The sequence below is a fragment of the Pyrus communis genome, chromosome 11 (assembly GCF_963583255.1).
Source record: "Pyrus communis chromosome 11, drPyrComm1.1, whole genome shotgun sequence".
NCBI classification, from domain to species: domain Eukaryota; kingdom Viridiplantae; phylum Streptophyta; class Magnoliopsida; order Rosales; family Rosaceae; genus Pyrus; species Pyrus communis.
In genome coordinates this window covers 19,402,502-19,429,195 of record NC_084813.1, presented here as the reverse complement: position 1 = coordinate 19,429,195, position 26,694 = coordinate 19,402,502, and the positions used below count along the sequence as shown (strand labels likewise).

The window sequence follows — 26,694 nt, the reverse complement described above, 5'->3', positions numbered from 1 at the left end:
AATAAATGTAACGTGCTCTAGAAGCTTTTCCTTTTCCATATCTTAGTCAATCTAACTACGAATCAATCACTTCTACTCCAGCGTTAATTAGTAAGTTTATACAGTCCTCATCATCTGGCCGTTGGAAACTCAACGGCTTTAAATGAAATAACATGTTTTTATCATTGGAAAAATCTGACTGAACTGATGCAGCAGAGCCCACTGTTGCAATTTCGTTAGCCACTCTCTCTTAGTCGCACGCACGTTACATGCGCTTGACACAAAAAAATAAAAAGGGACGCTGACATCAACTTGCCTGAAGGCAATAAGCCAGGCTTGAGATGGCTGCGCACTTGGGCCGGCAATGGTTGGTCCACCACTTGCCCTTGCTTATTTGGATTGTTGGAGGTGTGTTTATTAGGACTTGAGGGCAATTTTGTTGTCTTTGCCCTTGTTTTCCACTAACTGGTAGAGAAACTACAAACTGAATTTAAAACACATGATCTCTTGCCAATTATTTACTTTGTATTTAACCTATTTTTGAGAGGTGATTTTATTTCGACAAATGATAACAATTGCACTTCGTCATGTACAAATTCTCGTTGGCGTTTCTACAAAGAAGAAATGCAGAATAACTTTTCAAAGTGCCAATAACAACTTCAATAAAGTTTCTTAATGGTAAACATCCGATTTGATTATGCTTAAAAAATAAAATGAACTAAAAAGAGGAATAATCACAAAATCATTAATAATCCCATAATTAAGAGTTGAGGCAAACAGCCTACGTCCATATATCAACACTGCCACCGAAGCCTACAACTGATATTTGTAAGAAAAATAGAAAATTGCTTTATGCTCCTTTAGTTCTTGCCAATAGCTCCATCAAATATTATATCCTAACAGTTATGTCCTGCATTTTATGAGACCCTACACCAATGAATTTTGAGAAAAAAGAGCAAAGGGAAAATTGCTTTGTGCCCCTCATTTCTGACTGCCGGCTTCAACAGGCTCAACCACCTCGTCCTCTAGCGTCTCGGGGTGGTTGTGTTGGGGTCCTGGTTGCCGAACCTCGGCCTCGAGTATCTCGGGGTTGTGTTGTTGGGGTTCGGTCTGCTGAATTTCAGCAGCAGGTGTGGACCATTTCCCAGAGAGCGCCAGACTCATCATCTTGTATATCTTTCCACCCAGCTCTGCTGGATTATCAGGCTACATTCACAAGACGTGCAAGGTGAACGCGTTAGATGCTCACAGACATCTTCAAACAAGCATGTAAATCAACATTTTCGGGTGTTGGCTACAATAAATTCCTAGAGGGTAATAGTTGTGTGTAGCATTTTTGTGTCTTAACCCAACAAATATTGGACCCCTTATAATTCCTACAAGGTGAAAGCATTAGGCGCTCACAAACATCATCAAACAAACATGCAAGTCAAACATCTTCGAGTATTGGCTACAAAAATCCTAGAGGGTAATAGTGTTGCGTGGCATTTTTGTGTTTCAACCCAACTAATATTGGAGAGCAGTTATAAAAAGAGAGCAAGTACGAATACTCACAGTAAAACCGCTTGACACCAATGCTGTGTCGTACAGAAGATCAATAGCTCTAATAGCATCCTCATCATCCGGGTTGATCTTGCTTGCAGCCTACAAACCAGGGTTAAAAGTGTTGTCAAACTTGCTAAAACCGTCAAGTATTCAAATGATGGGAACTGGCACTTTCTTTGTGCGAACATACATTTAAGTTTTTAATGATCGGGTGCTCGGGATTAATCTCAAACACTCTCCTGCCTCTCATATACTCCAGGCTAGAGGTATCACCGACAGTTTGTGCCTTCATCAACCTGGAAAGTTCCAATCAAAAGTTTAGAGGATAACATTCAGGTTCTAACACATGAATATCTAAAAGTTATAAATAGCAATTCAGAAGCCTCTTACCTCTCCATGTTGGCAGACCAGCCAAACTTCCCCGACACAAGAACACAGGGTGACGAGCTAAGACGGTTTGAAATTTGAACACTGGCAACCTTGTCGCCCAAACGCTTCTTAATCCAATCACATGTTTGGCTATATTCCTGCTTAATCTCCTTTTCTTTTTCCTCATTCCTATCCCCTGCAAAAATGTCACTCACACAAATCAGATTTGTCAGCTACATCCCTAGCAAAGGACGCATAAAATCAAAAAAGCAAGAACATTAGTAACCACCCATCCATAGCAGAACAGAAATGTTCAACTTATAAGGCTCCAATGAACCAACCTAGATCTAGGTCTTCCTTGCTAATATCAATGAAATTCTTCTCCTTGTATGATTTAAGGTTCTGGATGGCAACCTCATCAATGGGATCAACTAAGTACAACACCTACAGCAATAGAACAACATAAATCATGCATGGATACATAAAACAGAACGAAAATGAATATAATCATATATTAGCGTCAAGTTAATTGAGAGAATACATACTTCGAAGTCCTTCTCAAGAAGTTTCTCCAGGAATGGTGTATTCCTGGCACTTGTCACACTGTCTGAAGCAATGTAATAGATATCCTTCTGCTCAGGTTTCATGTTTTCAAGATATTCATCCAAGCTGATCATCACATCCTCACTCTGGGAAGAGAAAAATCTAAGCAATGGAGCAATACGCTTATGATTTTCACGATCTTCAATGCAACCCAGTTTCAAGTGTTTGCCAAAATTTTCCCAGAACTTTTCATAATCCTGCAACAAACAAAAATAAGTGTGTTTAAAGAACATTAAGCGAAGATATCATTCTCTACGCCCTAGTAGCAGATGGCCTGGCAATGATCAGGATTCAGTCATATGACTCATATCTACAGCTAAGGAACGAAAAAGGAGACATGCAAGAAGTGATAATTGCCAAGATGCTGAAATTTGAACCATATTTCTACAAGAATGTAAAAAAATAAACAAAATAATGATAAGAAAACGCAACAAAAAACATACTTCTCTGTTCTGGCTCATGGATATTCCAAGGATCATGTCAAAGGCCTTACGAACCAAGCGCTTCCTCATAATCCGTACCTACAAGTACATCACAGAAACAGTAGTTTGTTTAACAAACTAACTAGACCTAAAGGTTAAAAAGATAGTGAGGTGGATGTACTCACAATACGACTCTCCTGAAGTATTTCACGTGAGACATTGAGTGGAAGATCATTCGAGTCCACAACACCTTTGATGAAGCTTAAATATCGTGGGAACTGCTCGGGCCAATGCAAAAACAATTAGAACCAATAAGCAACATTTAAGAGAACGATGCATTACTGTGTTGAAAAAACATCTTTTGTGTTGTTTACCAGTTCTCCATCAAAGTCATCTGAAATGAACACCCGTTTCACATAAAGCCTTATATTTTTTGTCTTGGGATTGACTATGTCATCCTTCCCCATGGGAGGAACAGCTGGGACATATAGAATAGACCTGAACTCTACTTCACCCTGCAAATAGAAACCTCTTTCAGCTTAAAAGCAAAAGAAAAATGAAATTAAGAGTACATAATCAAACAATTACACATTTTATCCTAACTTCAGGGAACTAATGCTGTCAAAATAGCCATTGTTAAGGAACTTCTTTAATCGTCAATTCTACTTAAGTTTTACCCAACTCAAGAAGCACAAATCATGTGATGATACAGAAATATGCAGCATTTACGTTAAAATAAGTTCAAAAAAACATTTGTTGAGAAACTTTTTTTTTTTAACGAGGGAGTAATAGTTGTTAATACTGAAAGAAGTCGAGGTTCCACCATAAAACCAATTAGTTATATGGGAAGTAGCCCATCCTCTTATAAGCCCATGTAAGGTCCCTCTTCCCATCAATGTGGGACTCATTCTCAACACACCCTCTCATGTGTGGCGAATTTTCAAGCATAACACATGGACAACATAACGGGGAGACGTGGAGCACGTGTGGCCGTTTGGCCTTACATGTGGGACAACCTGGCTCTAATGCCATGAAGAAAGTTGAGGTTTCACCATAAAACCAATTGGCTATATGGTGAGTAGCCCAACCTCTTATAAGCCCATGCAAAGTTCCTCCTCCCATCAATGTGGGACTAATTCTCAACAAATACCTCTGTTGTGAAGTGCGAAGATGCTAGTGGATCCAAGTATTCATTGAAAGTTTTCTTGTAGAACTCATTGTAATCCTCTGTATTGACTTCCTTAGGATTGCGAAGCTGTACACATCAAATAAGATGACGTATGAGTTTTCCTAATAAGTTGCTACCACAAAAGGCAAAGTAAACATCTGAAAAGGAAACAGATGAGGCTCACCCATATTGGTTGTTTCTCATTAGTGAGATCCCAATCCCAGTATTTCTCAACAACAGTCTTCGTTTTCTTCTTTTTCTGTGAAAGTTAATTCATTCGTCGCACCAGTCATGAATAGGAATTTTCACTGAATCTCCTACTATGCAGAATACATTAGTCCAAGATTGATCAAGATACTGGATGAGAGAGATACCTCGGTTTTCTCATCTTGTTCATCTGTTTTGGATTCAGCTGGATCTTCATCTATCTCAACCTGAATTGAAAGTCTCAATAGTTCCCAGAGAATATCACTTACAAAACCTATGACAAAAGTACAATAGAGAAGAACCCTTACCTCTTTAGTGAATCCTTTTTCCTTCCAAGTGTATATAGGAAAGGAAACAAATTGTGAATAGTTTTTCACAAGTTTTTCAATGCGTTCTGGATGAGCAAAACCTTTGTCATCGCGCTGAAAGTATGTAGTCGGACGAAGAATTAGCTTCGAGATCAGCCTAGTACAAAAAGGTTTAAGAAATCACAAAGCAAGCAAAATTTTATTAACTGACCTTGAGATACAAGGTGATGCGGGTTCCTCTGGGAATAAGCTTCTCGGGATCAGTCTCCTCCTGAATTGTATAAGAGCTAGCATTTACCTCTCCTTGCCATGCATATTGTTTGTCAGACTTTGGGCTCTTTGTGGAGACAACAATCTGCAATCGATAGGAAATACATAACAATCATACAGTATAAAAATTTCTATAAGAAAGGTTATAATAAAATAAAAAAAGCCAAACGGAAGTTGAGGCCGCAAAGCATAGAAGGAACTTGGGGAATGGGAGGACTACCCCATCGTTATAGCCGATACCAAACTAAAAGTCGTTTTTCTGGTCAAGAACTTACCCGATCTGCAACAAGGAATGCTGAGTAAAAGCCAACACCAAACTGACCAATCAGATTGTTATCACTGCCAGCATCTTTACTATCCTGATAAAACAAACTTGTAAGTACATAAAATAATACAATCGCAGGATCTTAAATTCAAATCAGACTTAGTATACCTTCAATGCTTTCAAGAATTTTGATGTCCCACTTTGTGCAATTGTTCCCAGACAGTCAATAAGCTCTTCCCGAGTCATACCAATTCCAGAATCACTGCACACAAAAGAAAAGACCACACCGTTGATACGATGAACAAGAATCATTAAGCACAGGCAAAGACAGAAACAAGCAGACAGCTTACATGATATTGATGATCCCATTGTCTTTATCAGACTGGATATGGATATCTAGATCACCTCCACCCTTCAGAAGATCAGGCTGTGTGACACTGAGGAAACGAAGTTTGTCCAATGCGTCACTTGCATTGCTGCAAAAAAGAACATATTGTCAGCATATCATAAGCTAAACAACTTATGACCATCCAGAATCAAACATAAAACTATTTCTTGAATGCAAAGGCATTTTAGGGTTAGCTCAAATGTCTTGATTTTGACTACTTAGATCTAATAGAAGAAATGGCACAAAACAATGCGCAATACTGTTCTAGGATTCATATAGCCGACCCCATTTAGTGGGATAAGGCTTTGTTGTTGTTGTTGTTGTAAACCCAAATGAAAACAAGTGGCAATATTAGCAACACACAAGCATATCCATTGATCAATATTACATAACATCAAATTAGCAAAAGAATACCTAATAAGCTCTCGAAGAAAAACTTCCTTGTTACTGTACAAGCTGTTAACGATGAGGTCCATGAGGCGACTGACCTGGCACCATGAAGAAAAACAACACTTAATACCCATTAATCCTCGCAATAAAGTTCAAAAATCCCCGAAGGTCACATGCCAGTACCTCAGCTTGATACTCGTATGTCTCAGCAGGTGGTGCGGCCGATGCGTCAGATGCTGCAGCAGTGGACTCATACCGATTGCCGAAATACAGGCCAATTTTCAAGTTAAAAGTTGCGGAATTGGTAGTGTTACACTTCCCAGGGACCAACACTGAGTGCCATCTGACTTGCCTATCAGTCTCTCCCACCTGCTCAAATTTTATATAATCGACGTAAGCTAACACATCCAAAATTAGAAAACTTCAATTGAATTGCTTCAAAACTTTAACAAGAAATTGTTTTTATCAAATCGCCAAAACCTTTGGATTGAACGCAATTAAATTGGCAGCAGCAGAACACAAAAAAAAGAAAGAAAAAAAAGGCACCTTCAAACTAAAATTATCAACACAACAAGTGAGGGTTCACTGAGAACTATATTATAATTAAAGTTCAAAATTAAAGATAACCCAGTTATAGAAGCAACATTTTCGATCACAATCACTCATAAAAATTCAGAATTTATTAATCATTTTCTCGAATTGCGAGAACTAATCCGTGGAGTTAGGAAGAACGCACTGAACCGCAGTGGGTAGAAGCGCAGGAGATCGGAGCCGCCGAGTTCCGATAACGTGCGCTGCCGTGGCGCAGGATGGCGGAGACGGAGTGTCGTGGGAGCCTGTGCATATTGGTTGAGATGGAGAGATGAAGGCCGAGAGAGAGAGAGAGAAAGAGTGATGACTGTGAGTGAGTGAGAGAGGGCTGGAGATTGGATAGAGGAGTCAGGGTTTTAGTAGGGGTTTCTGATAGAGTTGGAGAGGGGTTTGGGAAGCTTCTGGAGATGAAAGGGGTATTTTGGTAACTTTGAGTACGTGTACTTGGGTTTGCAGATCAGTTTGGGCCGATCATTTGTGGTCCAAGATTTTCCGTTAAAAACAAAAGTAAAATAAAAACCCCCGAGTATGCATACCGTCGTGTTTTTAGGTACATGGGTTTGCAGATCGTTGCTTTTAAGAACGTTTTGTTGTGCCACAAGCAGAAGTTCTTGGGTGCCCTAGAGTTTGCGGTACTTGCATGTTTTAATCGTTAAATTTTAAATTTTATATTTTTAAACAAACATTAATAGTTAAAACGTAGAGTACTCGGTACCCTGTAGCACATAAGAAAGTCCCATATCACTAGTATTTAAGTTTAGTGAAAATTGTTCCTAATCTTCTCTTATCCGGAGAGCCTTCCTCCGTCGTGAGGGTCTTTCTCTCCTCTGTGAGAGTAGTGTGTGGATCCCTCAACCGTATTCAAACCTTCTTAGCTAACCCCAACCATTTGGGCTCAATCCTGCGATTCGCATCAATTCCCAATTCTGTGAAATCACCATAAATCCCAATTCGTTGAAACCCTCCACCAATACCTATTCTCTGCTTTGCGCCACAACTCCCCTCATCTAATTCCAACCAACAAGAATCTTTTCAGATTTGATGCTTGTGGGATTGGGCAGTCGGGTGTCTTGGGAAATTTACTCTATCACCTAACTCTAGCATCGGGATGATGGCACTCAAGATATCAAGAAGATCTAGCAGCTCCAGAGAAAAGGAAGAAAGTAATTACCCTCAACAACCTATGACAATTAATGAAAAGAGGACTGTTGCAACTACCAGCGAGTCGGAAATTAAAAGATGGAGGGTTTCAAGTTAAACAAAACAGAGGTATCTTCAACCCTTTATTCTCTTTGTAGCTGTTGTGAACTTAACACAAGAACAACAAAATAGATCTGGTTGGAAAAAAAAAAACCAATATTCCCAAACCTAAACCTCAGCAAATCTTCAACAATTTGCTTGTTATATACATCTGTAAATTCAATTTGTGCATTGAGTCACTCCAAGAGACAAATGGTGCAACCAGAGGTAGATGAGCTGATGGTCTATCTGGAAAAGTCTATGGATTTGTCGACAATGGAACATCGGATTAAGTTAGTGGGAGCAGTTTTGGTCAACATAACCTTAAACAAATGGGGGGTTAGGATTATCCTTCTGTCCGCTTGGAAAGAGATGGGCGAGTTTGAAGTCAAATAGGTTCGAGACAACACCTTCATCATAACTGTCCAAGATGAGAGTACGACCACAAAAATTCTGAATCAGGTTCCTTGAGCAGTGATGAAACAAAATTTTTCGGTCAAAATGTGGCCCCAAGAGCTTGCCCTAGAGGAAGTAAAAGTGGAAATGGTCTCATTCTGGGTCCAGATTAAGGGAGTGCTGTTATTTCTGACCTCAAAAGCCAATGTTAGACACTTCACTAACGAAATTGGGGAGTTCATAGAGTTCGAATATCCCTCCAAAGCGAAAGGTTTCTTTCGTGCAAGGGTCATGGTGAATACGTCTGAACCTTTAACCATAAGCTGTTGGCTACCAAGGGAGAACAATATGGATACTTGGGTGGAATTCAAATACGAGAAGTTGCAAGACTTTTGTTACCGGTATGGGAGAATAGGGCATATAAATAATGATTGCTCATTCGAACTGAATAATGGAAGGGCTATTGGTTAAGGGGAATGGAAAAAAACGGGGCCAATACGTTATGTGGTGGATTTGCTTAGAGCCATATCATTTGGTGCCGGAGAGAGAAGACTTGCTGGAACTGTGAGGGATGAGGCTACGTCCACTTCACAATGGAATGTGGAAATAACAAAGCAGGTTGTGAGGAGGGAACATGACCCAACCCATTGGACCTAATGCAAACAGAAGAGGTTTAGGTTACCATAAAAGGAAGGAAGAGAATAGACAGATAGGAAAGCAAATGAGCTAGGGAGGGGAACAATCTTGCATAATGGATTATGATTGGAGGTACTCCAAGAATAACCCACCACGTGCTTATGGGATACAGGCCATCGAGCTTCACTCATCCACATATCCTTGGAGTATAGTCGAGGTAAGTGATCAACCCACCAGTCACGATTCAAGAACTACCAGAAGAGGTTGATACTCAAACACATGGGGATGATCCAGGCTTGAAAACAGTTCAAATGCTCCTACAATTAAGCATGAAGACTGGTGCAGGTAGGAAGCAGCTTATAACCTTGGAAGTCTCCTCGGCTTTTCGGGTTGAGACACATGACAGAGAGTTAAAGTAGTTCAGTTGCTTAGAGGCCATGAGATGCCAATCGAAATAGGGACTTGACTAACAAGACCATAAGGTGTTCCAACCCCACAAAAGAAGGTCAAGAGTGGTGAGAGTAGTGAAGTTAGAAAAGGAAAAGCTGCCGAGAGGCTTCGGAGAATGAGTATCAAGGAAAGATGCTTAATGATGAAGAGAGCTATATATGTAGAAGAGGAACTCTAGGAAGTCCCAATTGAATACCAGGATATGTGGAATTATATGGAAGAGGTCTCAGAGATGGAAAGGAATTCACTCTTGGTGAGAAAAGTGGGAAAATATTCCCGAGATAGTGGCGGCTAGCTTTCAATAGTCGCAAGTTCACCATGACTCACCTCTTTTGGAACTACCATGGTCTTGGGTCGAAAACGGTAGTTCGAGCCCTACATGGTCTAATAAGAAAGTATAGGCCCTCTATGATCTTCCTCTCTGAAACTAAGATGAAAGATCATATAATTGATGGTGTCGTATGGGTTTTTTGGGTGGTTTCAATGTTGCTCCGGTCAGGAAAGCTAGTGGGTTAAGCTTATGGTAGGACGATTCACTGGATGTTGATGTCACTTATTCCTAAAAAAATATTATAGATGCACGGGTTAGAGAAGTGGGTGAGCAAAATTGGGTGAGGTTTATTGGGGTCTATAAGACTTTTGGGGGTGGATGAATTCTCAATTTACCCGTTCTTCTATCCCCTGGATGTGTGGAAGGGACTTTAATGAATTTATTTGGGATTTTGAGAAATCGGGGAGAGGGGGGGTGCACAGATGCTCTATAATTGTCCAAGATATTTGGCAAACTTTATGAACTGCACGGAGCTGATGTATCTAGACTTCAATGAGCTTGCTTTCACTTGGAGAGGTACCCGTAATGGTGTTCTTATTGAGGAACGCATTGATAGGGGTCTTCTCAACTGTCAATGGCAAGAGTTGTGGCCAAATACCATTGCCACCTATGCTATGGTGATAGGCTCCTACCACTGCCGGATTATCATCCAATGTGAGCCAGGCACTAAAAGAGGAAGAAAACAATTCTGGTTTGAAGCATTTTGGGCCAAGGAGGAAGATTGCGGGGAGTTGGTTAAATCTTGTTGGCAATGACTTTGAAATGAGAGATAGACAAATCGGAGAACTCATTGCTTTATTGGATGAACTGCAACATAGGTGGGGAGAAAACGTTGAACAAATCAAGGAATTGTCAAATAAGGTTGGTAAGTTACGGGAACATGAGGAGAGTTTTTGGCAACAAAGATCCCGGGTTAATTGGCTCTGGAAGAGTGACGCCAATACCAAATTTTTCCACCAATCTACTCTACAAAGGCGAATGAGGAACAAAATGTTGAGGATCAACAATGAGAATGAAACTTAGGAGGAGAGCTCGGGGAACGTTTGGAACTTGATTGAAAACCACTTTATGAACATTTTCAAAACTTATGGGCACAGGGAGTGATGATCAAATTTGGACTGCATTGCCCCGACTGTCACTATTGATATGAACGAGTCTTTGACAACTAGGGTCACAATGGAGGATATCAAAGCTGCGGCACACTAAATGAGGGGTCTTAAGGCCCCGGGACCGGACGATTTTCAAGGTGTATTTTATCACACATTTTGGGAGAACATTATGGTCGAAGTTAATGAGTTGGTGGGTTATGGTGTCTGGGAATAGTTGCCCTAGTTGGATCAATTCCACCTACCTTGTGTTGATTCCAAAAGTACACAACCCAGAGACAGTCTCGTAATTCCGACCAATTAGCCTATGCAACTACTCCTAAAAATTCCTATCAAAGGTGCTTTTGAACAGGTTGAAGCCCATTTTGCCAAACCTTATCTCTCCTAGGAAAAACGCTTTTGTGGCGGGTAGATAGATACATGACAGCATTGAGATTGCATATGAGCTTTTCCATTTCCTCAAGCTTAGGAAAGCAAAAGGTAAGTTCGAACTTGGCGTCAAGCTTGACATGCATAAAACCTATGATCGGGTGGAGTGAAACTTCCTAGATGCAGTAATGGAGACAATGGGGTTTTGTACTACGTGGCAGAGGATTGTAATGGGCTGTGTTGGCACAGTTAGCTTTGTCGTCATCCTTAATGGACAACCCAGGGATAAGTTTGCTCAATCTCGAGGACTACGACATGGGACCCTTTATCCCTATATTTATTCCTTCTAGTGAGAGAGGTTCTGTGTCGGATGATTCAGTCAGCGGTGGAAATGAGACATTTGGATGGTGTAAGGATGAACCCTAATGGCCTGGTAATCTCGCATCTCTTATTTGCCGATGATACGCTGAACTTTTTGAAGGCAGATATGAAGAACTGTAATAATCTAGTACATTTATTGGGTGAGTACTGTTGGGCATCTGAGCAAGAAGTCAATATTCAGAAATCTAGTGTGTTCTTCGGTGCTAACATTCCTTCGGCTGACTCCGTTGAAATGGGGGGACATTATCTAAATGCATGCTACCAGTGATCCTGGCATCTATCTGGGTGTTCCCGCCATTTGGGTTGTTCAAAAAGACAAGGGCTGGCCTCTGTAAAAGGTAGAATCATGGGGAAAATCCAAGGGTGGAAACGAAGCACATTATCACAGGCGGGAAATGAGGTTATAATAAAGGCAGTGGTACAAGCTATCCTGGCTTATCCGATGAACTTATTCAAATTTCCCGCGGTGGTGTGTAACAAGTTGGATGCTTTTATTTCCGAGTTTTGGTGGGGACAAAAATGTGGGGAAAGGAAAATCCATTGGATGGCGAAGGAAATTCTTGGCCTACCCAATAGCAAGGGTGGCATGACATTTAGGAACTTCCAGGACTTCAAGGATGCTCTTCTAGCAAAACAGTGTTGGCGCCACATCCACGACCCAATGTCCCTATGGGCTAGAGTTTTAAAGGCCAGATATTTTCCCCACTGCTCGTTTCTTGATGCCAAGAGAGGATGCCGTGCGTCGTGGGTTTGGTTTAGCCTATTGGTGGGTCGGGACCTTCTGTTGAAGGGGGCATACTGGCAAATCATGGGAGGAAGGGACATGTGTTTATGGGTTGATAAATGGATCCCTTCCTTTCCCGTGGGACATCTTATTTCGAGGGATGAAATGGCGGTATCTAGAAACACCCGGGTTGAGTCGCTAATGTGTGCAAAATTCCAGATCCTGGGATATTGGCTTTCTAATGGCATTTTTATCAACAGAGGAGATGAGCGCAATTCGCGATATTGTGATTGGTGACACTTCTAAAAGAGATAGGCATGTCTGACCCTTTGACAAACGTGGAAGATACACTGTGAAGTCGGGGTACCATTGGGCACACTCGAGGGCTTACTACTTTGAGGGTTAGCGCTTGTCCTACACTAGGTACTCCTCAAAGCAAGTATGGAAGGTCATTTGGAAGTTGAACACTTCTCCAAAACTTCGAAAGTTCACGTGGAAAACAATACATAGGGCCCTTGCCACAATGGTTAATTTTTTCAAGAGAAAATCGTCCCACTCCTCGACATGCCCTATTTGCCAAAATGGTGATGAATCTGTGGAATATCTTTTCCTCAAATGTCCATGGGTGGAAGCAATTTGGTTTGGAGGGGTGCTAAACTATAGGGTTGATAGGGATGACATTTCATCATGGGCGCAATGGCTAGAGTCCCTTATCAACTCGGATCGTTGGGCTAACCAGGATAAGGATTGGATGCTCTCTTATATAGCCTTCACGTGTTAGTATATTTGGAAAGCGAGATGCAACCTCATTTTCAACCATCGTCACAGGTCATTCTTGCCATCTCAAATGCAGTGGGCACTTTTCTCGAGGTGAACCGTATAAATGAGGATCATCCCACCTCGATCTCTGGTGGTGTTGTTGAGGTATCCAGATGGTCCTCGGCGATCTCCCCTTTCATTAAAATCAATGTGGATGCAAGCTAAGTAGCTTCTAGTGGTTCGAGGTTTGTAGGGATTGTAGTGCGAGATGATGAAGGCAAGTTTCTGGCTTCTCGAAGGCAGTCAATCGTGGCTCGGTATGCTACTTAGGTCGAAGCCATGACACTCTTGCATGAATGCGAATTGGGCATCTCTTTGGGACATATATGGGTTATTATGGAATCTGATTCCCTCGAGTCTATCTCATGCTTGAATGACTCGTTGGAGAATGATAGCTAGATGGCTTATCCCATTTTGGCGAAGGTCAAAAAACTTGGGGATTCCTTCCAAGACTATCGCTGGTCTTGGACTCCAAGATCAGCCAATAAGGTGGCGGACTTGTTAGTGTCGACAAGATCTCAGGAGATGTGCGATGTTTCGTGGGTCAATCGACCTCCATCTTCTTTGGTTTATGTCCTTAATAATGATGGCTTACCTTGCCCACCTTAAGTAGTTTTGGCAGTGTAAGGGGCGACGCCTTTGCACTTGGTGCGGTGTCTGTCTTTCTTGTAGCTCCCTGCACTCTTGGGTTGGTTGTGTATTGCTAGTTGTTTGCCTTGGTGTAAGCTCTCTGTGTAATCTTGGCATATTTGCCTTGGCAATAAATCTGTAGTTTGTGGCAATGAATCTCTAGTTTCCCAAAAAAAAAAAAAAAAAAAAAAGTTTAGTGAAAGTTCTAGGATTCATTCCTATAAGTTCAAGTTCGATACCTACCTATTAGAGATGGACAAAAAAAAAAAAAAATAGGACCAAATCAAACCGAACCAAATCTATTAATTAAGTCCCCCGTTTGAGTAAGCAGTACCGGTGTGGAGGACGAGAAATTCTCGTGTATAGATGTTGTATTCAATCCTCCCCTCGTTTCCTCTCATAGTAATTGATTTCTTGGACGGCAATGTGAGGGATCGATGTGAAATGGGGTTGTGTTACCTATTAGTAGCTTAAAAATGAAAGTTAGAGGTTCAAGTTTGGCCAACAAGACATTGTACAATGTTTTATATAACTAACAATGTCCGGTTTTCTTTTTTAGTTTTTACCTTTTCTCGTTAGAGATGGGGGAAATGAGGAATGAAGAAAAGTGGAGGGAGGATGGTGGACTAGAGGAGGGAGAAACGACGGAAAGTATGAAACAAAAGCTAGCAACAAAAACTTTCTAAAATTGTATTTTAGTTTTTCAATTTTTATTTGTGTACCATTCTACGCTCCCTCCTTAGTCCAACAAAAGCTAGAAACAAAAACTTACTAAAATTGTTTTGTAGTTTTTCAATTTTTATTTGTGTACCATTCTACGCTCCTTCCTTAGTCCTTGTTCATCCATCATCATTCATTGTATGTTCCCTGAAATAGTTATTAAACCGCCTTTTAGAGTTTTGTTTTTGAGTTTTCGAATTTCTAAAGAACAACTTATTCTAATCTTCTGTCAAAGGCAGCAATAAACCTTAATCCATATTTAAAATATCCATCAAAATTAAGCTTCATCACAAAGATTGATTATGTAGAGATTTCTGTTTATTACTCTTTAATTATTCTCAATTATGTGATTTTTTGGCCTTGATGAATTTTTTTGTACTCATCACCAATCATTATAAACTCAAAATAATGATCTGAAAAACATATGTGTTGACATGCTAATTTTGTGAAGCAAAAACCAGCAAATAAAAGGGAAAAATGAAAGAGAAGAGCAGCTAGCATGTTGCTCCTCCATTCCTTCTTTTAATTTATTTCATTATTTAGATGAATATAAACATTAATTCCGTCATATAATTAGTTACATACTCTTAAAATATTACACAAACAAAATATTACACAAACAAACTGAAGGCAGTAGGAATTTGTCTACAGATGAAGAGAGGTGTCAATAAGGTCTGAGTTGTCAAAACTTTTTGCAGAAGCACTTGCTGCGGCAGCAGCTGCTTTTGTGTTGTTAGGCCATGAGTGTGTGGAAGATGGCTGCAGATTAAGCCCTAGAGAGAGTGAATGATCTGCAGGAGCACTTGGACAAACCGGAACGACTATATCGGAATCGAATGGGAACTTTGCAGGCTGATGATCAAAATGCCTTGTTGTGCAAACAACCCTTTGATGATCAGTCTCAGATAACTTCTGCAGAAGCTGCTGCTCCTCCCTCCTCTCCTTTACTTTCTCAAGCTGCCTGAACCTCTCTTGCAACAGAGCAATGGAGGAAAGTGAAGCCACGGTTGGATCAGAATCACTTTGGCTGCCCATTGAAAAGCAGCTTTTGAGTAATTTGTAGGGTTTGGTGGGTTATTTTTTTATTTTTTATACTTTGTTTTGGCTATAATTGGTGCTGAAGGGCCAAAACGAAATGAGTGTGTATATATAGCAGATGGGTTGTTTCCTGTTTTGCATTTTACCAAGAATATTGGGTATTTATAATATATTCTTTATGGACTTCGGATTATGTAATATAAATAAGAATCGGCTACTGTGCTGCAAAAATCCAATGGGAAAGGTTTAAGGGGCTAGCCTAGAGAAGGCTGGGTTGGTGGATGGGTAGGCAAAAGCACTTTTGGAAAAAGCTAGAGTGCAATAAAAAATGTCCAAAATGAAATGGAAGCAAGCATTTGGAATGGAGTTTTGGAGAATCAACTGTTAGGTCATGCCTTGTGTCCTCTTGTTTTTTAAGACACTGTTGGCATCGATGACTCTGATTTTATCACTGGGTTGCATTTGGGGAAAAATGTATTCTTTTTGGTTAAAAATCTTTTTGATCACTGTGTTTTGCAAAGTTTGCAATCTTAGTCATTTCCATTCAGTTTTCTGTTAAAATAATAGTAAAATAGTTAATTACCAATTAAAAAATAAACAAAAGTAAATTACCTTCACCACCAGTCGTCGGCGTCGCACCTCCCAAACCCCCATTACACCGGCCACAACCAACACCTTCTGCAACCCATCAGCTCCCCTTCCCTATTTTCTCCCAAGATTCAGAGATCAAACAGTTGAATCTAACATTTTCAGATAAATTTTCAATTTGCTTTTCTTTGTGTGTGTATTCATGTATACGATTTCATTCGTTCTACAGACGAGTGATATTGAGGAGTGTTTTTTTTTTTTTTTTGGGTACCTGCTTGTTTTAAAAATCAGCATTCTCAATTTTTATTAGGGTTTGCTACTGATATTACAATTTAGTAGTATTTCTCTTAATTTATAATTAAAAAATCTTAAATTCGACTCACTTTAATGAAGAGTTTGATACTTAATTATTATGGAGTCATTGTGTGTGGTATCCTCCGAATCTCCATCCCTAAAGTTTGATACCTAATTATACTAGTACTACGATCTAGTGGTATTTTACTCAATCTATAAGTAGAAGATCTTAAGTTCGACTCACTTGAATAACGAATTTGATACCTACTTAATTTGACTGTTTTAATGTTGTCTTTTGAATCTCCACCCTTAAAGTAGAATATTGTTGCGTAAAAAATTGCTCCTTGGAAGAGTTTCGAAAATGAAGTTTATGAATTGAAGATGGGGATGTATAGAAGAGACAAGGATTAGATGGAATATGTATTTGGAGTTATGGTGTTTTCTATGGGAACATTTGCACATGCCAAAAATTGGGAGTAATCCTTCATAGCTGTGCCCATTTCATTTGTATATATGAAGAGGGCTGGCATTCACTAATAAATAACAAGGTTCTAAATCAAGGTTTACGTTTCTGTTTGTCTTTTACATTTATGGTCAGATACATTTCACCAAAATGGAGAGAAGTAATTTCAGTGTGATGCTATTTATCATTTTCTTGCTTCTTGCTAGGGTCTATGAGACCATATAAGTTATGGGTTCTGATTTATACAATTATATGTTAATCTCTCTCAACACGTAATTGGTTGTGTTTATTTCTCTTATCGGATGACTAATCACATGATGAAGAGTATGTTTAAATTAAAATTCTATATACAGACATATAATTGTTGTATATAACTGGTGACACCCAAAAATCCTTGAGATATGATAGATATATGTATGAAGAGTGGAAATCACGAAACTTTCACTTACTAGGCTTCTTGAAGTCAGTGGACTTGTCAGCAGGGAAATGGGGAATGAAGCGGATAATCTATGCAGATGCTATATTTGGAGAAATCTGGAGAATTTGTATTGTTAAAACACTGGTAGTTGGCATGTGACCGAGAGAACAGGTGCTAAAAATACCATTTGGTCCAGCACCAAAACTAACCAAACAAGTGGAACAAGACTTCTATTATTGCGAAAAAAAATAAAATTTTGATCGAGCGATATTTTAATTTAATTTAAGAAAATAAAAACCACACTTTTTTTTTTTTTTTTTTTAACTCCATATGCTTTTATGTTTAATTTTATTCGTTATTTCTGTTTGATTTATTCAATTAATCAATATGTGGTTATCATTTTCCTAACTTAAACTAAATTATAAGGAAAAAGATTTGAACTTAAATACAGAAAAAAGAATGCATTGCTTTAGCTAACTTTGCGAGACTCAAACTTGCACAGATTGTAGTAGTTTTGATTGTGCTGTTTCAAAAGAAAAGAACAAGGTTGAGAAATGCTTATGTTGCTTGGGATTGAAGGTTTGGTATGCATGCATGTATGTATGGAATAATTGAGATTGAATTACAACAGAACGGTAGTGAGTGATTGGAGGGCATGTGTAAGCAAAAGATCAAGTCATATAATGGAGGGCATGTGGGGGTCCAAATCCAATGCAAACCTCACGAATTCTGTGAAGAATCAACTTTTCCCATGAAGAGTGGATGGCCTTCTCTATTTTCTTCCCTTGAAAACAACCAAGCACTTGAACCCAAAAACCAATCATCATTGGGAGCAGGGTAATTAGTTTTTGACATTTGATTACAGAAATAATCAGTTTTTAGTAACGACGACATATTAATCATATATTGATGACACAACGATAACATAACGACTACATAAAGATGATATAATGACGGTAAAATCTGATCATTTCTGCAGCCAAACATAAAAAAACAAATCGTTACAACTAATTGCCCTTTTATTCTTCCTTTTATTGAAAAAAATAATACAACTAACAACATATATTATTTATTTACAACTTAACTTCTCCAATTCATGACTTTCTGTATTTCAAATAAATATCTAGAAACTCAAATCTCTTCATTACAAATGCAACTAAATATATAATGGTTTCTTCTTGATATGGGCTGCCATCCAATAATTTCAACCACCCTCCTTTCTTCTTCTTGTTTTTAGTTACTTTCCTCTCCTTCTAGTTCCTTTATGGTGCAATATACCCATTATTTACCAAAAAGTTAAAAACTGACCCATCCATGAACTTCAACTATCTACCTTAAAATCTAAATTAACTCATTTTTTTTAATACAAACGATATTCCTACTCTTTGGGAGCCAAAGTCGCCCAATACAGGGCCGAAAATACAATTAGCAATTTCAACAGCTCAACCTCCGAGCCATTCCGTAGGAGTGGAACGAGTTTCTGTCTCATATAGCTGGTGCCCAAGAATGGAGGAAGTTTAGGAGAGATGGGGAGACCCAGCAGCTGCAAAACCTTCCCACCTTGCATCAAACATAAGCTAGTACCGGAATTACATCCGTTAGCATTCGAGCCTTTTGTCCACTACAGCCACAAGCAGTAGGGAGGTAGGAGCAAATTCTTCCACCATATAAAATGTAACTACAAGAAGTTGTTTATGAACAGTACTATGAAATACCGATCCTCAGGGTACCTATGAAATGCAAACAAACCATCTCACGAAACTGCCGGGCAGGCGAAGTCTCTTCCAAAATCACCTTCAGAAATTTTCAGTTTCTCATCACAGTTCTCTCTTGCAGAAGCAAAACAATATACACTTTATACTCTCTTGGTACCAAACAAGGTGCTCCTTAACATCTTCTTGCCTTAAGTTTCTGAAGAAAGAGGAAACTTTCCGCCACGGAACCTCGAAGCTGCATCACCTGCAACTGCAAGTATATAATGCCAAGAATGTCTAGCTCTGAATTCTTTTATAAACACTAATACTGTGACAGCATAAATATGGTCTAAGCATGTCAACCCAACCAAATGAGCACCATAAGAAGATTATCAAGATAATCCATATCAATAATAAGCCTGCTAGGCGGAAATACCCGAAGCCTAAATCAACTACCAGAATATATACACACACGGTGGTGCACCAACCATCTATCCACACAAAAAGAATCAACATAAATGGTAAATATCTTCATGCAGACCAGAATGATAAACCAAATATTCAAGACATTTTTCCACGTCAGCAATCCATGGCAAAGGACTCCAAGTCAGCAATCTCAACTCCAGCATTTCGAATTAATCAACTCACCCTCATCAAGTCAACTGCACAAGTTGGATAATCTTCACACTCTTTGACAGATAGAAAGGAATCACAATCCTTCCTCATCTAAAACTTCTGTGTAACTCAGTTTTGAATTTCAAATGTAATTACGTGATATGTTTATACTGTAACCTCATCTTGTAATCTCTATATAATGAAGTCCATACCTCACTCATCATTAACTGAGTTGAGCTTATGCAAATAGTGTTTCAAACCCGAGTTTAAATTCTTTCATAGAATTCCTCGCTGTTTGTTTTGGGTTCTCTACTCGTTTTATTTAGGGTTTGTAATCCGTGGGATTTGGGTTGGAAGATTAAACTCTTATGTAGTCTTTGTTTGTTTTGTGAAATTTCTAACCGTGCTTTGCCCGTGGACATAGGCTTTGCGGAGCCACGTTAATCTCTTGTGTTCTTATTGTGAGATTGTTTATTTATACGCTTTCACCTATGACGTTGATATTTGGTGTCTTGTTAGAATTCGCTTTTGCTTGCACTACAACAAGTGGTATTAGAGCCCTAGGCTTCGACTTAGGCTTTATTTTCATTCATGATGAACCTTTCTGTGTCGTTGGCGAAATTTGATATTTGAAGAATTATATGGGAGAAATGACTTTGATATTTAGCAATTGAAGATGCGTGTTGTGTTAGTTTAACAAAGACTTCTAAAAGCGTTAAGGGGAAGAAGAAGACCTCTTACAGTTGGCACTTGAAGCAATCTTGTTGTTATTGATGTCCAATCAGCATCGGAAGACAATTATCTTCTGAAAGTGACTTGTGAATCTATGTATAAAGAATAACAAACTCAGTAAATGTCGAACTGAAAAATCTGGCTCAAAATCACCGCTGCTCAAAATCCTCCATTTGTTTCCTGGTTTAGATATACCCTACTACTGCAAAGCATGCATCTATTGACAGGAATTCTTGAATGTGCAGCACAGTTAGACAAATTACACAAAGGAGCTCGGTGTTTTTACCGGATACAGCGATTTCAATTCAAGCAGTTTCTAGTAAAATTACATCGGAACTAGTGGAGTCCACAACAAGAACACCTCAACAAAAGCAATAAGTTTGGGTAATGTTACAGATGAACAGCCATGGATTTAGGTTTCTTCACTTTCCAGGGACAAAGTTGGTGGCGAAAGCCCATGCGTTGTTGGCCACTGGATCAGCGACGTGGTCAAAGAGGTTCTCGATTGGGCCCTTTCCGGTTACAATAGCCTGAACAAAGAATCCAAACATCGAGGTCATAGCCAGACGCCCATTCTTAAGTTCCTTCACCTTCAGTTCAGCAAAAGCTTCAGGATCATCAGCAAGTCCAAGTGGATCAAAGACACCTCCTGGGTAAAGTGGGTCAAGTCCTTCACCGAGTGGTCCTCCACCAACTCTGTATCCCTCAATGAATCCCATGAGCACAACCTGGACAGCCCAGATAGCCAAGATGCTCTGAGCATGGATAAGGTTTGGGTTGCCAAGGTAGTCAAGGCCGCCCTCAGAGAAAATTTGAGATCCAGCCTTGAACCAAACTGCCTCGCCGAACTTGACGCCATTCTTTGACAAGATTTCTGGGAAGACGCATCCCAGTGCACCAAGCATGGCCCATCTGGAGTGGATCACCTCAAGCTCACGGTTCTTAGCAAATGTCTCGGGGTCTGCAGATAGTCCAGCAGTGTCCCATCCGTAGTCACCGGGGAATTCACCGGTCAAGTATGATGGAGTTTGCTCGGAGAATGGTCCCAAGTACTTCGGCCGGTCTGGGCCGTACCTGTTTTGTCAGTTACCGTTAAAAGTGTTAGCTCAAGAGGTATGATCATCTATGATGTAAGCTTCTCAGTGCTGCATGATCACGATGTTCTTGTAACAATGTAGCTTTATAGTTATACATTGAGCTAAATTGAATTGTTAAAGATTCTGACATTGTAATCTAAACATCTTTTTTATTTCAATGCTAAAAAATATTTTTGACATTAGCTTCCAACAATTTATGATGTATATTTTAAGTACTTCTGCTCGTAAACGCATTTGCTACAAGTGTTTTTAGCCTTTTACTATAAACATGCAGAAATTTTTCTGATGAAATACACAACAGGTGCTTCTCCAAAAAGTACTTTTGCAACCCAAAATTGTTTGTAAGTTTTGGTGTCAAATGTAGTTAGAAAACGCTTATATTCACACATGGAAATTTTAGTAGAGTTGCTTGGAAAGAAAGATAGGATGTGTTGAGGAGGCTAAAACCAAGGTGCTTACCATATGCTCTGGGGAGCACTTTTGACGGTGCGCCGCATGGAGAAGCGGCCGCCACCGAGGCCGCCGATCTTTCGGACGAGCTCATTCGACTGCTTCAAAACAGTCTGGCCAGCAAATGCTGATTGTTGGATAGCAGAGGTTGCCATGGCTTGCTGCTTTTTTTTTTTTTTTTCTTTTTTTTTTTTTTCTTTTCTAAGTATTGGTGGTATTAAGCAAGCCTGCTGAGATGCTTTGAACTTTGGTGAGGGCAGGGATGTTAAAACGGGGAGTTGAAGATGATGTGGATTAGGAAATCTACACGTCAGCAGCATCCTATTCGTTCTCAAATGGATTTCGATTTCTAATCTGATTGATGCATAGAGAGGGGGGTTATCTCTTTGCCACGTGGCACGCAATTGCTGCGATGGTTGTGGTTGGTGAATAGGGGCCACAAGTTGACCAAAAGACAAATATTTGACAGGTCCACGGATACAACAACAATAAAAACCTTTAAGTGAAGTTGTTTATATGAATTCTAGAACGTTACTGCATTCAGTTTTATCTCATGTCGTCCGTTAGATTCAAGTAATCCAAATCTTTTCTTAGAGTTTCTTTTCAAGTCTTTCTAAGTCTTTTTAAATCTTTTCCTATCCTTTTGACCCTCAACCTCTGTCTCATAAATTCATAATCACCTCTTCTAACCGATGGAATTTAACGGTGGATGTGATTCACTAAGAAGACAGAGTGTATCAATCTTCGAATTATTCGTTGGCTGCTGTGGAAGAATTACATTGCTGCAGTAGTTTTTGACAAAGCAGTAACAAACAGTAGCAGGCAAGGAGTAGTTTGCAGTGGAAGAAGAGGATTCAAATTTACTTGACATGGTTTATTTACTATATTTACAGTAAAAAATCAATAGAAAAAATCCCTTCCCGGCGGACCGGGAGTCTACGGCTGCGTCTCAGCGGATATACATAGAGAGTCGAGAATTTTCTGGGTGGAAACAGTATGATGATACAGAGAAGATGAGGAACAACCAAATAAGAATGTATAATCTGCGGTGGCGATGTGAGAATCCAACGCGTGAGCTCACCATCAGTGCCGAAGTTGCTCTTTGGAGGTGAGCTGAAAGGAATTTGATGGCCCGATCAGAGCCCCACGAAAGAGCAGCCAGAGTGAAACAGATTAGCCACTGCAGTGCATTCAACTTCACACAGCTAGCTAGTCCTTTTCCGAACTCAACAACGATGACCTGCATTGTCAAAACAGCACCCAACGCCATCAGAAACCAATGGCTGTGGAGGACTACAACCAGCACTTCCTTTTTCACCAAGTCCATGGCACTGAACAGATTAAGGACCTGGCATAAGGTGAAAGTACTGAAAATCATGGTATTCCGGACGCCTTCATTCACGCTCGGCATGAAATGTAAGATCAGCAAGACGGAAACCTGATACAAAACTTGAACTGCTATGTTTCTCCAGATGACCTTGGTTATAAGCGACTCGGTCCTCCCCTCAGGTCTTTGAATGTGTTGTAAGGTGCCTTGTAACTCCATCACCATCATGAGGCCACCAAGAAGGCACATGATCAAGTTCACCCAAATCAAATGAACTGCTGTTAGCGGGGACTCTCCCGAATGCATTGTGGCGACTAGGGTTACAAGTAAACCGGATATGCAAGCCGTGAGCTGAAGTTGAGAGAAGTGCTGAATGTTGTTGTAGGCACAAGCACCAGAGTTGACAATCTTGCTTAAGAAACAGCCGTTGCCGATTATAAGATCGGCACTCTCTCTGGCCATCCCGGTTCTCCAGATATCGTGCACGATTCCTACATCAGCTTCTTTTAAGGTCAGAGTGTCGCGTATGGTCAGACCTCCGTAGAATGCAACTATGCGACCTTTTTTCTTTAGCCCCTCCACCATGAGAAACTTGTCCTTGGGGAGGGAACTTCCCATCACAGAGATCAAATCCACCGCATCCGGCCTTTCCATGGAATTGAGCCTTCGGAAAGCTTGACCTTCAATTACCTTGTCATCTGAGGCAGGGGAGATCCCAAGTTCCGAAGCTGTAGCTCTCACTATCGAGAGCTCATCCTCTGACACCAGTTTGATGCTTACTCCAGCTTCTCTAAGAGCTTTCACCGCCAGTCTAAGCTCTTCTTGATATGGACATCTAAGACCGACAAGTGCCAACAAAATCAGCCCATCTCCTGCAAGTTCTTCAGCTTGTGTTTTCTTGTACGCGTATGCAATCGGTCTCCGGCCATCCTTCTCCATCTTCTTGATCACCTGCTCAAGTTTTCTCTTCTGGTTTCCGATATTGTGACATTCCCCTCTGTTATCATAGTAACGTGAGCACATGCCTAATATTGTTGATGCATCTCCGTCGCAGTGAAGTTGCATAATCTGCTCATCATTCTCGATTTTCCTCACCAAGATCCCTCCACATTTCTCGTCAGAGCTCAATTGTCTCTCTCCAACGGTTTCAAATCTTCGATCCAGTAACGCCGCGTTACTACCCCATCTGGTGCTCAGCCAAGAAATGAGCAGATCATTTGTTGGTGACGCGGTAGCTGAAATCCCCTGATGCAGTGCCTCAAGAACTTGGTCAGTTTCCGAGTTCACTTCACCAAAGCTTAAATCCTCTTCACCGATCCAAACTTCCTTGACCTCCGTCGGGCACATTAGCTCTGCAGTTGTTTCGATGCAGATGACATTTATGAGTCCCATGGTGACACAAGCTGATAGATTCTGTGGTACTGCCTGATTTTTGGCCGCTTTATTGCTCCATTGAAAAAGGGCAACTGCAATCACAAAAGGCATCCCATGTTGTATCCCTATTACCGCGGTTGCGAGAACACTTGCTAAGATGGAAACCTTTCCTTGAGGTTTCAAGAAGATCTTCTCAATGGTCCTCATCACAAGATTCATTGAAACTTTCCCTTTCAGCTCTGGCCCCTCATTGTAGTTTTCGTGCTTCCTTAAGACTAGTAGGCGTATCAACATCACAATCGCAATCAGTATCGAGACACAACATGCAAGATAATCCATACAAGCATTCGGTTTGTCCATCAAAGCTTGTAGCAGTGTCTTCTCCTTTGGATTATGATCAGCCACCAAGCTCAGCACCTCAGCAAAAGCTGTATTAGCACTAATGGATGTAACAATCATGCGGCCGCGACCCTTCACAACAATTGAACCCGAAAAAACAAATGGATTATTTTCACAATCAATTTTCGGTCTCAACACCTCATCCAGCACCAGTTCCTCACCATGATCTATGAACAAACCGTCAGCAGGAACACGGTCTCCTTCCTGCAAATGAACTATATCACCCACCACAACATCAGATATGGTAATTGGTGTAGTTTCTGTGCTACTTCGTTCAACATTCACCATCAGTCTGCTCCTATACCGCAAGTGCTTCCGCGCCAGCTTTCTCTGATTGCGGTATTTCCCCACAGAAGGGAAAGCAATAAGTAAGAGCGCCGCAATTAGTATGCCAACACCGTCATGCCAGCCGTACTTGACTCCTTGGCTCATGAATTCGATGGCGAATGAAAGCCCAGCTGAGAGCAAGAGGAAAAAAATCGTGTACTGATTGCACGCCTCAAACAAAAAGTACAAGAAACCTTTTGCATCAACTGGGGACTTGGTAACGTTCCATCCTTGCGGATTTTGACCACCATCAACGGCACCATCCTGCAAACAAGTACTCCATTATAATCAACTGAAGTAGAATCATTATGTATCAAGTACAAGATTATAGAAATAGTTATTCTACGGGTTGCTTGCTACCTCAAATTGAGACCCGAGAAGTGGCAAGATGCCGTCAACACCACCAAGTCTGTGGAATGAGTTCAAGTCCTTCTCCCTCACAATTCTGGCAACGTTGTTCGAAAACCTTTCCTGGAGAGGGATGTCAATCACATGGTCAGAGGCAGCACCAGGTGCCGTTGGTGCTGTTGCTAAAGGTTCATAACTAGAGGCTTTGCGCAGACGTATGGTTTTCCTAATGCGGGATGAAAACAAAATGCCTAGAACAATACGTCTAAGCGAGGTTCCCCGGTGCTCGATGGTCTGTATAAGCAAGCCAGCAGTAAGAGAGGAGGCACCTTCAGTAGCTTGATCCTCTGTATTTGGCTCGACGGCCATATTTCCTTGCCACACAAGAAAATTAGAGAGATGATCAGACAAGAAATCGAGAAAATTTGATCTCTTGCAGCGGATTTGCAGCGAATGAGAGGTTTAAAGCAAGATTGGTAAGATGAGAATGTATGCAATTAGACTCCTCCTAAACTGGTTGTGAGTAATGTGCATAGCTAGCTAGCAGTAAAACCACATATATATAGGCTCCGAGTGAAATGAAAAGTATACCCCTCTTGCATGGAAAGCAACCAGGAAAGTACACATAGTAAATTACCATGAAAATTTGTCTCCCCGGTTTGATAGGAGCCTTTTGTACGTCTATTTCCTTCTTTCTATTCACACTATATACACGAGGAGTTTGTAACTCGAGTGACTAAGAGCTTCTATTATGCACCGGAAGTCTGGTATTACTTAGTCGACTTCTCTTTTTCTTTTCTTATTTTTCAAGCGCACCGTTTTGATATGGCAATTGAAAATAGATTTGGAGAGTTGTTCACTCCAACGAGCCTAAGTGGACATTGTCCACTTCCTATCAACCCAAGCACTGAATAAGCAAAGCTATCTTGAACAGACTCTTAAAAGTTAAGTTACTACCTGCCTCTACGGAAGACGGGTACTTTGTACCGCCCGGAGGTCATATAGATCGAAGACGTCGCATATTGGAAAATTGGCACGCGGTCGCTGTGGAAAATTGGCAAAAGTGGAGACCCATTCTACGCGATCAAGAGAGCAAAATACAATGTGTAGTTATTTTGTTTTTCCTTGCCCAAAACAAAAGGGGTGTGATATCTTCGACCGTCGGATCGGATGAATTGAAGAAGATCTACGGACATAAATTATTAAGGGATGTGAGAAGTAAAA

General features: G+C 40.4%; 4 protein-coding genes across 4 annotated transcripts; all 4 read right to left on the bottom strand.

Moving 5' to 3' along the window:
- Positions 1 to 710: 710 nt before the first annotated feature.
- Positions 711 to 6,886, bottom strand: LOC137707578 (heat shock protein 90-6, mitochondrial-like). The gene is made up of 20 exons (XM_068446476.1): positions 6,651 to 6,886; positions 6,098 to 6,283; positions 5,939 to 6,012; positions 5,487 to 5,612; positions 5,305 to 5,398; positions 5,147 to 5,230; positions 4,813 to 4,956; positions 4,602 to 4,715; positions 4,461 to 4,520; positions 4,271 to 4,345; positions 4,069 to 4,173; positions 3,293 to 3,433; positions 3,104 to 3,196; positions 2,940 to 3,017; positions 2,439 to 2,693; positions 2,235 to 2,337; positions 1,915 to 2,089; positions 1,715 to 1,820; positions 1,534 to 1,623; positions 711 to 1,185 (listed from the first exon to the last, which is right to left on the bottom strand). The coding sequence occupies exons 1-20, from the start codon at positions 6,756 to 6,758 to the stop codon at positions 961 to 963; spliced, it is 2,436 nt and encodes an 811-aa protein (XP_068302577.1). The 5' UTR covers positions 6,759 to 6,886; the 3' UTR covers positions 711 to 960.
- An 8,065-nt stretch (positions 6,887 to 14,951) lies between these two features.
- LOC137709146 (uncharacterized) lies at positions 14,952 to 15,341 on the bottom strand. Its single transcript, XM_068448267.1, has one exon. It carries the CDS (start codon positions 15,339 to 15,341, stop codon positions 14,952 to 14,954), a length of 390 nt encoding a protein of 129 aa, XP_068304368.1.
- Positions 15,342 to 20,427: 5,086 nt separating this feature from the next.
- Positions 20,428 to 21,835, bottom strand: LOC137749487 (chlorophyll a-b binding protein 151, chloroplastic-like; the record flags this gene model as incomplete). The annotated part of the gene is given in 2 exon segments (XM_068489585.1): positions 20,428 to 21,222; positions 21,705 to 21,835. Coding segments are annotated over 2 exon segments (783 nt in total), but the record flags the coding sequence as incomplete, so codon positions are not given.
- Positions 21,836 to 22,348: 513 nt separating this feature from the next.
- On the bottom strand, positions 22,349 to 26,185 carry LOC137708397 (calcium-transporting ATPase 12, plasma membrane-type-like). The gene is made up of 2 exons (XM_068447458.1): positions 25,483 to 26,185; positions 22,349 to 25,386 (listed from the first exon to the last, which is right to left on the bottom strand). The coding sequence occupies exons 1-2, from the start codon at positions 25,837 to 25,839 to the stop codon at positions 22,645 to 22,647; spliced, it is 3,099 nt and encodes a 1,032-aa protein (XP_068303559.1). The 5' UTR covers positions 25,840 to 26,185; the 3' UTR covers positions 22,349 to 22,644.
- Between the last annotated feature and the right edge of the window lie 509 nt (positions 26,186 to 26,694).

What these genes read in the sequence shown, in the direction of transcription:
- LOC137709146 (XM_068448267.1), bottom strand. Translation starts at nt 15,341, where the DNA reads ATGGGCAGCCAAAGTGATTCTGATCCAACCGTGGCTTCACTTTCCTCC.
- LOC137707578 (XM_068446476.1), bottom strand. Translation starts at nt 6,758, where the DNA reads ATGCACAGGCTCCCACGACACTCCGTCTCCGCCATCCTGCGCCACGGC. An exon ending in TACTTCAGGAGAGTCGTATT is followed by an intron (nt 3,018 to 3,103) that starts GTGAGTACATCC and finishes ATGTACTTGTAG; the next exon opens with GTACGGATTATGAGGAAGCG. An exon ending in CGATCATTAAAAACTTAAAT is followed by an intron (nt 1,624 to 1,714) that starts GTATGTTCGCAC and finishes CCTGGTTTGTAG; the next exon opens with GCTGCAAGCAAGATCAACCC.
- LOC137708397 (XM_068447458.1), bottom strand. Translation starts at nt 25,839, where the DNA reads ATGGCCGTCGAGCCAAATACAGAGGATCAAGCTACTGAAGGTGCCTCC. An exon ending in TTCTCGGGTCTCAATTTGAG is followed by an intron (nt 25,387 to 25,482) that starts GTAGCAAGCAAC and finishes ACTTGTTTGCAG; the next exon opens with GATGGTGCCGTTGATGGTGG.